This window comes from Cyprinodon tularosa, unplaced genomic scaffold (assembly GCF_016077235.1).
Source record: "Cyprinodon tularosa strain WSP-4 unplaced genomic scaffold, ASM1607723v1 ctg294, whole genome shotgun sequence".
Lineage (NCBI taxonomy): Eukaryota > Metazoa > Chordata > Actinopteri > Cyprinodontiformes > Cyprinodontidae > Cyprinodon > Cyprinodon tularosa.
This window is the reverse complement of record NW_024039001.1, coordinates 1304742-1320431: the sequence shown is the minus strand read 5'-3', so window position 1 is coordinate 1320431 and position 15690 is coordinate 1304742. Positions and strand designations below refer to the sequence as shown.

The 15690-nt window shown below is 37.1% G+C and overlaps 2 protein-coding genes across 3 annotated transcripts in view; both read left to right on the top strand.

Moving 5' to 3' along the window:
- LOC119787324 (collagen alpha-1(XVIII) chain-like) overlaps positions 1-10504 on the top strand; it is an 88086-nt gene extending 77582 nt beyond the window's left edge. Inside the window, exons 31-45 of one of the 2 annotated variants that reach the window (XM_038291122.1) lie at positions 1-60; positions 784-825; positions 1306-1333; positions 1442-1510; positions 1713-1738; positions 1824-1922; positions 1997-2150; positions 3080-3153; positions 3458-3586; positions 4009-4056; positions 4147-4209; positions 4294-4491; positions 4566-4681; positions 7645-7890; positions 9505-10504. In XM_038291122.1, coding sequence (XP_038147050.1) covers positions 1-60; positions 784-825; positions 1306-1333; positions 1442-1510; positions 1713-1738; positions 1824-1922; positions 1997-2150; positions 3080-3153; positions 3458-3586; positions 4009-4056; positions 4147-4209; positions 4294-4491; positions 4566-4681; positions 7645-7846 — 1308 coding nt within the window. In that variant the 3' untranslated portion in view covers positions 7847-7890; positions 9505-10504. Of the gene's footprint in view, positions 61-783; positions 826-1305; positions 1334-1441; positions 1511-1712; positions 1739-1823; positions 1923-1996; positions 2151-3079; positions 3154-3457; positions 3587-4008; positions 4057-4146; positions 4210-4293; positions 4492-4565; positions 4682-7644; positions 7891-9504 lie in introns of those variants that run through there. The other variant, XM_038291123.1, reaches the window with a different exon arrangement.
- A 1225-nt stretch (positions 10505-11729) lies between these two features.
- On the top strand, positions 11730-15690 carry ggh (gamma-glutamyl hydrolase (conjugase, folylpolygammaglutamyl hydrolase)). The gene is made up of 9 exons (XM_038291128.1): positions 11730-11886; positions 11972-12080; positions 12155-12205; positions 13697-13781; positions 13856-13994; positions 14246-14352; positions 14642-14732; positions 14819-14953; positions 15050-15690. Exons 1-9 carry the CDS (start codon positions 11805-11807, stop codon positions 15166-15168), a joined length of 918 nt encoding a protein of 305 aa, XP_038147056.1. The 5' UTR covers positions 11730-11804; the 3' UTR covers positions 15169-15690.

The window sequence follows — 15690 nt, the reverse complement described above, 5'->3', positions numbered from 1 at the left end:
GGACCTCCTGGACCTCCCGGACCCCCGGGCCGACCAGGAACCTTCAACTGCCCCAAAGGAGTAAATATAGAGTCATTTTATGTGTAACGCTTTCTTTTACAGTACAGAAATAACCATGTAATAACATGGTAATAACATAGCAAGTTAAACTTTATTACAAGGTAACAATAAAAACTATGGAAAATTTGGGTAAATGCTGTGCTTCAAATTTTAAGCAGATAAGGTAAAGTCAGACTTTTTAGATTTCAAAGTTATTACCAGGTAACTCAAATTCATTTCACTGAGAACAATAAATTAATGTGTTACTATCTAGTAAATGCAGTTTATTACTTGGTACGGTATATAATAGAAAAACAACCCTATAAGACAGCAAGCCAATCTTGTTCACTAAACTGTTATTTATATTAACTTGAGTTGAGTTTTATAATGCTTTACTTACCTGATCATAAGTTACAATTTACTTTGTAAGCCGTCGGTAGTTGGTGGCCAATAATAGAAAGATTATTTAGAAATTTAACCAAAAGTCTCCATTGTTACCTTGTAACATACAATTGTAATAATTGCATACAGGTTATTAATTTGAAATTATATACCTTAATTTTGGGGTAATTTCCAGATAAAGTTTTATGTTACCTAGTAATATAGTGTGACTTGCTATGTAATTACCGTGTTATTACATGGTTATCGATGTGCTTTAAAAGAAAGTGTTACCGTTATATGTTCTTAGCTTTTTCATTGTTCATTTTCAGAAGCTCACCATGATTGTTTTCCTTGTTTTTGAAGACAGTGTTCCCCATCCCTCCCAGGCCTCACTGCAAAATGCCTGTAGGTTTAAAATCATGTTTGAACATAGCATGACACCATCTTATTGCCAAAGATGAATATGCCTCTGACTATGTTGTTGTGCTGTTGATCGATAACTTTAAGGACAATTAGTGTTTGCTTGTGGTTCTTTTTTGATTAAACCCTTGAAAAAAACTACTCGGATCCTTCCCCATTCAGGCCTCACTCCTTAACCCTCATTTTCTTCTTTCCCCACTTGTATTGTGCATGTTATACTCATATCAGCCAACCTTCTGTCACTTAGAGCCTCTTCTGGGTGATTCTAAAAATGTCCCTGCATGCTGCATGTGAACAACAGGAAGGGCTTAGAGCTGACAAAGGAAAAGAAATAAAACACATCAAGGTTGATGTGTATGGGCTACTAAACTCACCATTGAATGATTAGAAATGTTCAGAATTATTATTGAATGCTTTTATTGTTGTTATTCATCACTTTTTAACTCTTTGCTTCATTTATTCCAGCTCCATCCCAATGGAACAATTGCAACAGGTTGGTTTGATCCCACTTTGAGTCATAATAGTCTGAATACAGCTTTTTTATCTCAGAGATTAAAGAAAGGAAGACAACAGAAATCGTGTTTGGATTTTTCTAATAAAGGTAACTGCCTCGGAGGACCAAAAGGAGAGAAGGGAGAGAGGGGTCTTCCAGGTTTACCGGCTCCCCGAAGTAAGAAAGCAGTTATTTTGTTTTTGATAATTAAAAACACATAACAGTGTTTTGAGCTTTGAGATTTTGCTTGTTTGTGCAGACACCCTGCTGGGATGAAACGTTTTTAGCTGGTTTCCAAAATATCTGAGCCTCTCTTAATGAGTAAAATCCATTTATAAGTAAACTGATCTGTTTTTTTTTTGTTTTTTTTCTTTTGAAGGCTCATTTTTCCCTACAGGCAGCTGGGTAAGTTTCATTGCTAAGTTCCACTTTTCTTCCTGCTTACTTGATGTTCTTGTTTTGGATTTTTTTTTTTTATGTATTCCTACAGGAGATAAAGGGTGACCGTGGCATCAAGGGGGAGAAAGGAGAAAAGGGGGCGGCAGGGTCCCCGGGACAGCCAGGCCTACCTGGGAGGTCCGGCCTGGTGGTGAGTCACTGTTTGGCTGTCGCTGCTTTAAAAAAAATGATCATCAGTGACATAATTTTCTCAAAATTGTTTAGGGTCCCAAAGGGGAGTCAGTGCTTGGACCTCCTGGGCGCCCAGGGATGCCTGGCCCACCTGGGGTTCCAGGTTATGGCAGACCTGGAGCCGTCGGTCCTCCTGGCCCTCCAGGACCTCCAGGACCACCTGGAATGCCCCACATATATGGTTCAGGTATAAAACTTTTTGGATCAAAGCCTTCTCAATAAAACTAAAAAGTCTCCATATCCTTCTGTTATTTTGTCATGTTAAAATCACCCATTTGAATCAACTTAGCTTACCTAACTTACCTAAATAAATCAAGTCAAGCTGTGTGTAATTGAAAGAAGGATTCAGACGTTTATAAATGAATGGATAATAAGCACATAGGATCAAGACAACAGCAGATATGACTGAAGGATGCTGTAGAGCAATTTAGTGCAGGTGAGATAAGAACAGGAATGGGACTATGTGCCACACGCAACAGTTGGCTAAATCCATTCCTGTGTATCACCATGATCCATCCCCATAGTAAAACATGGTGGTGGCAGCATCATGGTAAGGGAATGCCTTGCTGCTGTAGCTAAGTGTAAAACCTGGGCGCAGCAGCAATTTTCTTATTACTGAGGTTCCGTCAGTAGAGGTTCAGGCAGAGCTGCGGAAGAATGGTCCAGTCAAAGTCCAGACATAAGAAAGATGATCCTCTTCCAGTATACATGATTTTACACCCTTTTTTCCCTTTATTTTTAAACAATCAATGTGCAAATATGCTGCTTAGGGTGGTTCTATGAAGTATCAACGTAGTGGGGCTAATGTACCATGATCAAATAAAATACATTAAGCTTTATGTTTATGACTTGAGAAAATATGAAAGAATTGATGAATTAATCTGTTTTCCTGAAATAATCTACAGAGGAAGGCAATAAAGTCAGAGTGCTGATGACCAGGATGTCTTAGCTCTGATAATTTTTTTTTTTTTTTTTTTTTTTTTTTAACCTTTTTAAATATTTATCTGGACCAGTACAGTGCTCCGTCTATCTATTTCTCTGTGAAGGTGTATGATTATATGGTGGAAACCCTGCTACATTTCTTAAATATTCATATATTGACTTGTTTTGTTCCAGCAATGACCATCCCTGGTCCCCCTGGACCTCCCGGACCACCTGGAACCCCTGGGACTTCAAGTAACTCGGCATTTGTAGGTTTTTTTTCCTTGTCATTGCATTTAATGGTTTTTTGTTCTCAATCCGTGTCTAAATTACATAGAGATTGTTTATTTGAATGTAGCACACAGATCAGATATTGATTTATATACTTGTAATGCCAGATTCGAAAAGAAGGCAAATCCTATGCAACATGCACCAACAGATGTTAGTATTTACCATGCAACACCTTGGAAATGATTTGGGATGGACTCCTTCCTTGTCTGAGGGAGATCCAATCAACTCACACCAACCATCCAACATACATCTAATGTCACTAACTTGTTCAACTGGTTTTAGCTGAAAACCTTTTCGACTCGGGAGAGTATGATGCAGCAGACATCGAAGGACGAAGAGGGGACTCTGGCATACGTCAAAGCAACAGGAAGTCTCTTCCTGAAGGTTCCCCAGGGCTGGAAGGAAATACAGGTACTAACGAGGAGTTAAATGTTTCCTGTGGGGTTTGTTTTAAAACGTAGCTCTTTCCTGGATATCTGAAAACAGTCTTCACCCTGAGAGTATCCTTTGATCACTACTGAGAAATGAAAGAAGCCGTTTTAGTCAAACACTTTCCTTCATGCTGTGACTCAGCAGGGATCATTATCAAAGGTGAAACAGCCTGTTTGAGGGAATGATTAATGTTGTACTGTAGCTCCCGTTTATAGAAATCATTGACCTTCTACTGCTGTGTGTGTGGTGAAGTATTGTGGCAGTGTGACTTAGAAAGCTTTTTAAATCACCTAATAAATGTTGGTTTAACTCAACCTATGCAGTTCTCTATTATGATGTTGTTCAAACAACATGATATGTAACGCCTTGAACCAGTGTAATCGTATTGACTTTTCCCACAGCTCGGCAGCCTGGTCTACCTCCCGAATAACGTCATTCCCCAAGATGAGGTACTTACTGCTTTTCAAGATGTACATCTGTTATAAAGTCCACACTAAGTGTTGTAATGTTTCACTAAAACTTCTTAACTCATCCTTCAGCCTCGAGTTGCGTATCAAGTTAGAGGAGAGACAATGCAAAGAGTCCGTTCAGTCAAAGAAAGGGTAACATCTAGATTCTGGTTGCCAGGACGTATAGAGCTGAATGTTATAGACTAACATCCATCTTTTTACTTTCTCACAAATAAGCTAAACTTAGTGGCCTTGAACCAACCGCACACGGGAAACATGATGGGGCTCGACATGGCGGACCGGATGTGTTATGAGCAGGCTAAGGCCATGGGTTTGGCGCCCAACTACCGTGCCTTCATTTCATCTCACAGGCAAGACCTGGTCAATGTGGTCTACCCTGGGTTCAGGGACTCTCTGCCAGTAACCAACCTCAGGGTGAGTGGACTCTCTGTGCCCAAAAACCTTGATCAAAGCTCAATTCCTTTGATTAAAGGCATATTTCCCTTCAGGGAGATGTGATGTTCAGGAACTGGCGGTCCATATTCAATGGCAACGGGGGGCCAGTGAATCCCAGGATACCCATCTACTCCTTCGATGGCCGGGATGTTTTAGCTGACCCCTTCTGGTGGGTGAACTTGGACATTATTATTTTTTTTTTTTGTGCTTATTTACAGCATTAGTAGTTTACATACACACATCAAAGGCATGATAGTTCTATTGGTTTGAGGTCTTTAATGACTTATTTTGACCCATCTTCCATTGTGGGTAAACTGATTATATCATTAATGAGGTGACAAAGTTTGAATTTATTAGATATTTTCCTCACTTTAAACAGCCTCAAAACAGTCATCACTGGTTCAATTCAATTCCGTTTATTTATATAGTGCCAATTTACAACACATGTCATCTCAAGGCACTTCATAGCCCACCAGATCATACAGTCAAATTGACCCAAAGTTTTCTATCTAAGGAAAACCAGTTGATTGCATCGACTCATTGACTCGAATGCAATCCTTCACACTAAGCATGCTTAAAGTGACAGTGGAGAGGAAAAACGCCCTTTAACAGGAGAAAAACCTACAGCAGAACCAGGCTCAGTGTGAGCAGCCATCTGTCGAGGCCGACTGGGGTTCAAGGAGACAGAAGCAGAGATACAAAAAGCAGCTGTAAAAGGCAGCCCAGTCCTGGAAACACACAGCCAGGCAGAAAACTCCCATGTCAGAGGATGAAGAGAGCACATCCAGCCAGTGACAGTCAGAGAAACAGGACTACACTGGAAAAACAGGCCGATCTCCAACATCTATAAATGGTTCAAATGTTTGTATACATCCTTCAGTAAATGTCCATCACCAAGTTCGACCACAGACTTTTTTAGCTATTAACTAGCTTCTAGCATATTATTCACCTAATAGTGGACTATTCTTCTTGGAAGATCATAAAATTAATATTGCTTGATTTTTAGAAAGGGTTCTGTTTTTAATCATGATCCCAATATATGGTTTTGGCAACAATTTCCATTAGCTTAATGTTAGCCTGCTTTTCCATTCTTAGCCAGTTTTGATGCATGTTAGGGAGGATTTGGATATAGTCCTCTTACTGTATACATTACATTAACTGTTTGCATTGCATCAATACAGCACTATCCTTCCAACAACTAACCGGCCCGTAAAATGTTACTCCAGAAGACATTCATTTTAAAAAGGCTTCACTTTGGCTATTATATGTTTTAGGAAAAAGTTTTCAGCTATGCAATCCAGTTTACTAAAGGAAATCGATGGTAATTTACTCAGTCATCACTTTATTATCTTTGCAAAGATGAAACACATATCATAATATACAGCTTGATGCTCTGTCCTACTCTAACTAGACAAAGATTCTCTCACTAACTTAAAGCCTGCAGAAAAGTGTGAAGGTCTCCACATACAGCTAATCAAAACAAGTTACAGACAGTTGATGAAAATCAGAGTTCATGCAATCAGCTGGTTTTCCTTAAATAGAAAACTTTGAACAAAACTGACTGTATTGTCTCTGTAAAGAGCCTTGTGATGATATGTGTTGCGAGTTGGTGCTATATAAATAAACTGAAGTAAATTGAATTGAAAAAAATAGAATTGTATGAATAAACCTTGAGACAGTGTCTGGCTTGTTATGGGAACGATTATTTTCTGTCCCAAACAAATAGTGAAACAGTAACTCCTCTCACTCAGACACTGTGTGACCTTGCAGGTGTAAAGGCTTGATTGAATACTTTTATAAAGTATGTAAACGCAAAATATATGTAAGGGAAAGTAATAGGACATTGAATTTTCCCTTCAAAGACATTTAAAGCATGCAATAGAAGCTTCTAACAAAGAGCTATTCAAACATTAACATGATATTTGCCATAAACACATATACAGTTTGTATATTTCAAGAATCTTGTCATTTTTAATCCATGAAATGACACTATATAAAAAAAAAAAATAAACAACAAGCATCCTGAGAGAATTTACTCCTTGGAATATATATTCCCAGATGAAAAAAAAAGAAGTATAAAAAACAACTGTACTTTATTGGGGGAGTGGCGGACTAGTGTTTAGGGCATAGAGCTTGGAATCCAGAGGTTTTGAGTTCAAGCCCCACTCCCACAGACTGCCACTCTGGGTCCCTGAGCAAGACCCTTAACCCCACACTGATCCCCGGGCGCCAAATAATGGCAGCCCACTGCTCCACAAGGGTATGGGTGAAATGCAGAGAGTTCATTTCATTGCTCTGTGACAGTGTAATAATAAAAAGCTGGGGGGAAAAAATGTGTAGAAGATTTAAACAACCTTGAAAGAAAAATGTGTGATCAGAAAAGTAGCATGTAGTAGCTAAATAGAGCATCTGCCAATTTGTTTTTAATTTAATGATGATTTAACCCTGGATTAAAAAAATATTCAATCCACTTTTTTTCTATGACAAGAATTTCTAATGTATTTGATCTAAAGGCACATTACAGCCTCAAATCAGTCAAATTATAAAGACAGATTAGTTGAAGACTTTCAAAAAAAGGAGACTATCTCAGGAAACCTTGCTGATTATGGAGTCATGTAGTATCAGAATTAATTTGTTCTGGATGAATATGTAGCGACCATGGAAATGAAAAGTTATGTGTTACAGGAAGACATCAGCAAAGTTATGTGTTACAGGAAGACATCAGCATGAATGGCTTTAGAAGACAGGGCAGACACATACAAAAGCCTCACAAGCACTGATTCAGGAGTACTTTTTATGTGAGAGTAAAAAAAAATAAAAGAAATGGCAATAAAATCTACTTTAATGGCCTCATTTAGAAGAGAAACAGCTAAAAAAATATATATTATCAGGATCGGTATCAAAATTCAATACAATTAATAAGTATTCTTTTAAAGGGAAATAAATGTTGCAGTAACTCATAAGGTTTTTGTTTTGTTTCAAGTGTATTTAACTAAAAGCTTTTTTAAACTCAAAGTTGAAAGCATTTTAAGTCCCAAATTAATATTCACTATCACGTCTTTAAGTATGTATATAAACTTCTGGCCAGAGCTGTTTAAAGAGCTGGGATATTTTCTGTCATGCTTCCGATAGGCCCAAGAAAAGCATCTGGCACGGTTCCACCAGCAGAGGTCTCAGAGTGATGGACAAACACTGTGAGACGTGGCAGGCAGACAACTTCTCAGTGATGGGCCAGTCCTCCAGCCTGACCTCAGGTCTGCTCCTCGGCCAGGAGACAAGAAGCTGTTCCACCGAGTACATCGTTCTTTGCATCGAGACCTACAAACACTCTTAACTAGTGTCTCTTTGAGACACAACTCCACCTGGACCTATAAAGACTACAGGTGCTGGTCATAAAATTAGAATATCATGAAAAAGTAGATTGATTTCAGTAATTCCATTTAAAAAGTGAAACTTGTATATTATATTCATACATTACATACAAACTCATATATTTCAGATGTTTATTTTGTTTAATTTTGATGATTACAAATGACAACAAATGAAAATCTCAAATTCATCATATCAGAAAATTAGAATATTGTGAAAAGGTTCAAAATTGATGGCCCCTGGTGCCACACTCTAATCAGCTAATTAACTCAAACCACCTGCAAAAGCCTTTAAATGGTCTTTCAGTCTAGTTCTATAGGCTACACAATCATGGGGAAGACTGCTGACTTGACAGTTGTCCAAAAGACGACCATCGACACCTTGCACAAGGAGGGCAAGACACAAAAGGTCATCGCTAAAGAGGCTGGCTGTTCACAGAGCTCAGTGTCCAAGCACATTAATAGAGAGGCGAAGGGAAGGAAAAGATGTGGTCGAAAAAAGTGTACAAGCAAGAGAGATAACCGCACCCTGGAGAGGATTGTGAAACAAAACCCATTCAAAAATGTGGGGGAGATTCACAAAGAGTGGACTGCAGCTGGAGTGAGTGCTTCAAGAACCACCACACACAGACGTATGAAAGACATGGGTTTCTGCTGTCGCATTCCTTGTGTCAAGCCACTCTTGAACCACAGACAGCGTCAGAAGCGTCTTGCCTGGGCTAAAGAGAAACAGGACTGGACTGCTGGTGAGTGGTCCAAAGTCATGTTCTCTGATGAAAGTAAATTTTGCATTTCCTTTGGAAATCAAGGTCCCAGAGTCTGGAGGAAAAGAAGAGAGGCACTTCATCCACGTTGCTTGAAGTCCAGTGTAAAGTTTCCACAGTCAGTGATGGTTTGGGGTGCCATGTCATCTGCTGGTGTTGGTCCATTGTGTTTTCTGAGGTCCAGGGTCAACGCAGCCACATACCAGGAAGTTTTAGAGCACTTCATGCTTCCTGCAGCTGACCAACTTTTTGGAGATGCAGATTTCATTTTCCAACAGGACTTGGCACCTGCACACAGTGCCAAAGCTACCAGTACCTGGTTGAAGGACCATGGTATCCCTGTTCTTAATTGGCCAGCAAACTCTCCTGACCTTAACCCCATAGAAAATCTATGGGGTATTGTGAAGAAGAAGATGCAATACACCAGACCCAACAATTCAGAAGAGCTAAAAGCCACTATTAGAGCAACCTGGGCTATCATAACACCTGAGCAGTGCCACAGACTGATCGACTCCATGCCACGCCGCATTGCTGCAGTAATACAGGCCAAAGGAGGCCCAACTAAATACTGAGTGCTGTACATGCTCATACTTTTCATGTTCATACTTTTCAGTTGGCCAACATTTCTATAAATCCTTTGTTTTTATTGGTCTTCAGTAATATTCTAATTTTCTGATATGATGAATTTGAGATTTTCATTTGTTGTCATTTGTAATCATCAAAATTAAACAAAATAAACATCTGAAATATATGAATTTGTATGTAATGTATGAATATAATATACAAGTTTCACTTTTTAAATGGAATTACTGAAATCAATCTACTTTTTCATGATATTCTAATTTTATGACCAGCACCTGTATTTAAGGACATCGTTTTCAGCTTTGGGGCTACATGTAGCTGTTTGAGCTTTTAAACCAAGATGTTTTGTAGTTTTCTGACTTCCGAGATCGGTTAGATCGAGGACTGGGGTCACGGTGTTCACAACTGAAGGCTCCTTTTCCACAGGTAAAAGTTTATATTTGGAAGCAAGGATCACAGAATGTCTTTATTTATTATGAAGCATTTTAAAGATTTCAAACCTGGTGGCACATGCAGTAATGCAAAATAAAACCCTGAAGGTAAAAGATTTAACTTTAACAAAGTGAACAAATAAATGCATTTTTAAATATGCATCACCTCAGCTGCATTGATATAAAGTACCACCTACTCGTGATTTCCTTCACATTGGATATAAAATAATAGGTCAGCTGTGCTAAATTCTACTTTTCTAAGCCAGTATGTCTCCGAAGGTTCTGCTAGTGTTTATTTTTGATTCCTAGTGCCATCATTTTTCTATTAGCTTACATTTTACTTCATCCAAAGGGAAAATGAGACAACTGATGTTGCCACCAATGATATTTGTGATGCACTGTATTTTATTTTTCAAGGTTTTCTTGTTTAGCTTTCCTGTTTGTTTTGTCATAGCTTTTAATTCATCCTGATCATTCAGCCTTTTCTTTAAAAGGCTTATTTAATTTAAATCCAGTGATTTATTTATGCAGTCACAGCACATAACATGAAATTAGACCAAAAAAAAAAAGAATGTAATTTATCATTGTTTACGGTCTGTCTCTCCTCTTGCTTAGGTCTATATTTGTTTATTGTTCCAGAACAAAAAGGTTTGGGGATTTTACTTTTGATGTCAATTAAAGGTAAAAAACAAAACAAACAATCTCATAGTTAGTTGGAAACAACATTTAATTCAATATGAATTGATGTTTGAAAAGAATCAAAAGGGAAGTGAAATCCAAAGGGAGAGCACATGTTTTGTATAAATATTTGTTGTTTTGGAAATAAAGATTTTTTTCTTTTCATAAATTGTTGATGTTATTGCAGATGAAAAAAAAACAAAAACAAACCTGCAGCCCAACTCAAAATATCAAAGCTTAATAATTATCATACTTTTGATTACGACTTTTAATATTTCATTTGTACTTCTTTAGGAGTGAGGAAAGTTCATTTAATAGGAGTTTATAGGACATAGAGATACAACTAAAGATGGCGTAGTATTAATATTACTACTAAAAATACTACCCCGTCCAAAGTTACTTTAGTACGACGGAGTATTAGGGGCAGGCTAGAGATTTTTTATATTTTTTTTAATTTTGAAACTAAAGTCGTAACATTACAAGAATGAAGTCATCATACAACAACCCGTTTTAGAAAGAAAGCTTTGAGCTCCTAACAGCATATGACTGCCGTCCAGCGCCACCAGACAGCAATCTGAGAACACTAATTAATACTGACTAATTAAATGCTGATGTGCTGAAAGATTTCCTTATTTGTCAAACCAGAGCCAAAGTATAATATAATTTTAGGGAATAAAGTGCTTCTTGTAAAATACAACTTTATTCTCGTAATTTTAGGACTTTATTTTCTTAATTTTATGGCTATTCTCATTGTGATTTCACTCTTGTAATTTTAGGACTTTTTTCTCCTAATTTTTTTTGCTTTATTCTCGTATTGTTATGACTTAATTCTCATAATTATACTTTATTTTCATAATTTTATGACTTTATTTTCATAATTTTATGACTTTATTTTCATAATGTCATGACTTTATTTTCATGTTACGACTTTATTCTAATAATTTTAGGACTATATTTTCATAATTTTATGACTTTATTCTCATAATTTTATGACTTATTTTCATAATGTTTTGACTTTATTCTCATAATATTATTACTTTATTCTCATAAAATTATTACTTTATTTTAATAATATTATGACTTTATTTTCATGTTACGACTCTATTCTCGTAATTTTACGACTTTATTCTCAATATATATATATATATATATATATATATATATATATATATATATATATATATATATATATATATATATATATATATATATATATATATATATATATATATATATATATATATAAAATCTACAGCCTGGTTCTAATGCTCCATCGTAAGTATAAAGAGAATATTTAGAAATATTATATATATATATATTATACTTTTGGTTAACATGGTTTTATTTTGAAAAGAAAAAAAGCGGAAATCCCGCTTTTATTCTGATGGGCGGAAAGCGGAAGTTATAAAGTTTTATAATTTCTCTTATCAACAGCCGCATTCTAGCCGTGACATTTAACGTCTGCTAAAATGTTTTCTTTATTGCTTTTTATTTCGCTCATTAATCTTTTGTTTTGTTCACCGGCTGCCAGAAATGACGAACCAATCATCGGTGAGCTCATTACATGGTTATGTCTCTGTTGTTACCTGTGTGACTTAAAATGCCCAGTCATGTTTAACTAGTTCGTCTCCTAAAGGTGTTCTGGCTCAGGAGGTTTTCTCCCCTAAACCGAACCAGACGGCCTACATCGCTGCCTCCTATGTGAAGTTTCTGGAGGCAGCTGGAGCCAGAGTTGTACCTGTCATGTAAGGCGCCACTGTCTGATCGGCCATTATTACTATCATGAACACCGGTGTGGAGCTAAATTTCGTCTTTACAGGATAAACATGACCATGGAGGAATACAAGACCCTGTTCAGCTCTATTAACGGGTAAAAACAACTTCTTTATCACCTCAATTTGCTCTGTTTTTCATCAACTTTTGTTTTCCTTATTCAATATGTCACTTCCCTTTTGATTTAGGCTTTAATTATACATTTTGATCAATATAACTTTATATAGAAAGCTGATTTATCATATAATTAGCGGTAGCTCACAAATATGAAGGACCGGCTCTGCCATATTTAAAAATAAATACAGAAATAAATAAATGCTCAATAAATAAATAAGCACACAATTAATAGCCCCCAAAAATACAATAAACAAGCAATTATAGGCAGAAAGTATACAGTGACACATAAATGTATATATCTCTTTTAATTTATTCACCTTTGTAATAATCACCTTATTTATTTATGTGCATGTTATAATATTTTTGTCTGTTGTAGTAAAATGCTAACCAACCAATGAGCAGAAATCCATACAGAAAGTTAAAAACGACAGGCAGAAATAAATTGGATTGAAAAAATAAATAGGGTAAAAAAAATACCAAAGACGAATAAAGCAGACTAAAATATTATAACATGCACATAAATAAATACTTGAGCATTTATTTATTTCTGTATTTATTTTTAAATATGGTAGAGCTGGTCCTCCATACACAAACAGTGGGTTATAAATTGTTGTGAGCTATGCTCACTTAGGATTACAGTCATGTTTTTTTAATAATGTAAAGAGAGCATGATAAACGCTTCACTTCTACAATTAAACTCAAATAAAACAAATGTCAAAGAAAGAAATAAACCCCTGCAACACGTATAACCAGAACACAAGGACATCCATTTGAAAATAAAAACATTTTATATTTACGTGCCGCAGTGGGTGCACTACTGCCTTGCAGCAAGAAGGTTCTGGGTTCGAATCCCAGGGTCTTTCTCCTTGAAGTTTGCATGTTCTCCCTGTGCAAGTGTGGGTTCTCTCCGGGTACTCTGGCTTCCTCCCACAGTCCAAAAACATGACTTCTATGTTAATTGGCTTCTCTAAATTCTCCTTAGGTGTGAGTGTGCATGAATGGTTGCTTGTCCTGTTTGTTTCTGTGTTGCCCTGCGATGGACTGGCCACCTGTCCACCAACATCAAGTGTGATGGAAGATGGATGGATATTTATATTGAAACAAAAGCCAATTTAGGGACATTTAATTTGGTATAAATGTTGCCGTGTTAAATATTGGCTACTATTTAACAAACCCTTTACAAATCAACAAATAATTACTATTTCTATAGAAAGCAATTTGAGATTGAAGTGTGGTTTGGTTATATGGTCTCTATGTTCTCGTGATGTCCTTATAGACTCTTTTAGATTACAATGTTGATGGAAACACAGCAACTTAACTGTAGATTAAAACTACATGTAAATGTTAGTTTTACAATAAAAAAAAGCTAAGTGATAATTGATAAACTTGTCTGAACGAATCAAACCAATTTTTATTGGCACCTCCTAGGCTTACTTACAGTGATCCGGTTTGTGTGCTGTATTTGGGACAGGGTCCTGTACCCAGGCGGAGGGGTCAGCATCATCTCATCTGGTTACCAAAGAGCTGCCAAAGCCTTCTATGATCTGGCCATTGAGGTGAAAGCAGAACCTACAGGCAGCTGCCTTTCAGTGTGTGTATGATGGGTTGTTTAACGTGTGAGATGTTTCAGGCAAACAAGCGGGGCGACTATTTCCCTGTGTGGGGCACCTGCCTTGGGTTCGAACAGCTCATGTATTTGACGAGTGGAAAGAGCTTGCTGTCCTTCACCAACACGAGTGGCATCGCTTTGCCTCTGAACTTCACCGAAGGTAAGTGTGTCATTTATTAGCGAGAGATTAGAAACCATAAACCATGATTTTGTGATGCAATAAATCGGTTTACTGGGATACTGTATATCATCCAATTATTGCATCACACTCAAGTAGCTATAAAATGTTATGGTGCTGATTCAATCCAGATTTATAGCTCATGTATAAACAATGAAACCTAAAATGGAAATATAGCCAGGTTTAGAAATCTTGCTAAAGTGAATGATGAGGATGGTGTGTTTGTTTTCCAGATGTAAAAGGCAGCAGGATGTTTAAGGCCTTCCCTCCTGAACTCATGAGAGCTCTGTCCTCTGAGCCTCTAACAGAAAACTCCCACCACTGGAGCCTGGCAACGCTGGTATGTCATCATTCCTGACATGATCAGAGTTTCTACCAAGTGAGGAAAAGGATTCGAAGGATAGCATGTGCTAGAGGAGGAGGAGGGGGAAAGAAAACAATGTTTTTCTAGTTTCCATCATCCGTTTATTTTTAAGCCTTGTTGGCATACTATTAAAAACGGTGCCGATATTTGGTCAGACCTTTTAGTTAGTCACCAAACAGAATTAGATTTTTCCTTTAAAGCTGATTTTAGGCTACAATACCCACAAAATGCTTTTCTGTGACTAATCTTTTCCATTTGGTTTCAGGCTTTATACACAAACGAGGAACTGAAGAGTTTTTACAGAGTGCTCTCAACAAATAACGATGGAAACGTGGAGTTCGTGTCGACGGTTGAAGGTGATTAAAAGCAGTATTTCCTTTGGTGTGGTAGAACAGGACAGCTGTCATAACTATCGATTTTTGTCGTCTCACCTCCGCTCCAGCGTACAATTACCCTATTTATGGAACACAATGGCATCCAGAGAAAAATGCCTTTGAGTGGTCCAGACCTTACATTCCTCACTCTCCATCGGCCGTCAGAACAACCTTCCACATGGCCGAGTTCTTTGTGGGCGAAGGTATGAATACGGAGGCAGTTTGTTGTCTTAAAGCAGAGTATTTATTTGTTGCTCCTGTTCTGATCCGTACATCTTCTCATGTCTGTTTCTCTGTAGCGAGGAAAAACTTCCACAAGTTTCCATCTAAGGAGGAAGAGGACAAAGCACTGATATACAACTATAATCCTGTTTACACAGGAGCAGAGAGTGCCTTCGAGCAAATTTATTTATTCTGAGAGATTCCTCTTCTCTTCTCCGAGCACTTTTTCCACTCCAAAGCTGAATCAATACCTTAATATGGACTTCAATTTTTTTATTTTTTTTTATTGATTATTACTTATCTTGTTGTGATTATTTACAAATGTGCACTGGAACATGAAGGGAGATTTTTTGTTAGAAGTATTGTAGCAGTGCAATGTTTACATTTGCTGTTTGCAAATCAGTTTGTGCAGGATTTGTTTTAAAAACTTGAACTTGGGCTAATGCAGGTCTTCTAGCCTAACTGTGCTCAACCCGACATGTTTTTGGCTTCAAAAATGCTTAAAAGCCGAAATTTAGATGCTGCTTCAAATGGTGGTCAAGTTACTTTGACGCTCTGGATGCTCGGTGCTCTGCTTGTTTATCTGCTTTATTCTGCACTGGGAAAAAATGGAAATCTAGATAAGTCATTTTTCTTAAAATAAGTGCATTTGTGCTTGGATTGAGGAAGTAAAAAACACTTAAAATAAGAAAACACAATTGCATTGTCTTATTTCAAG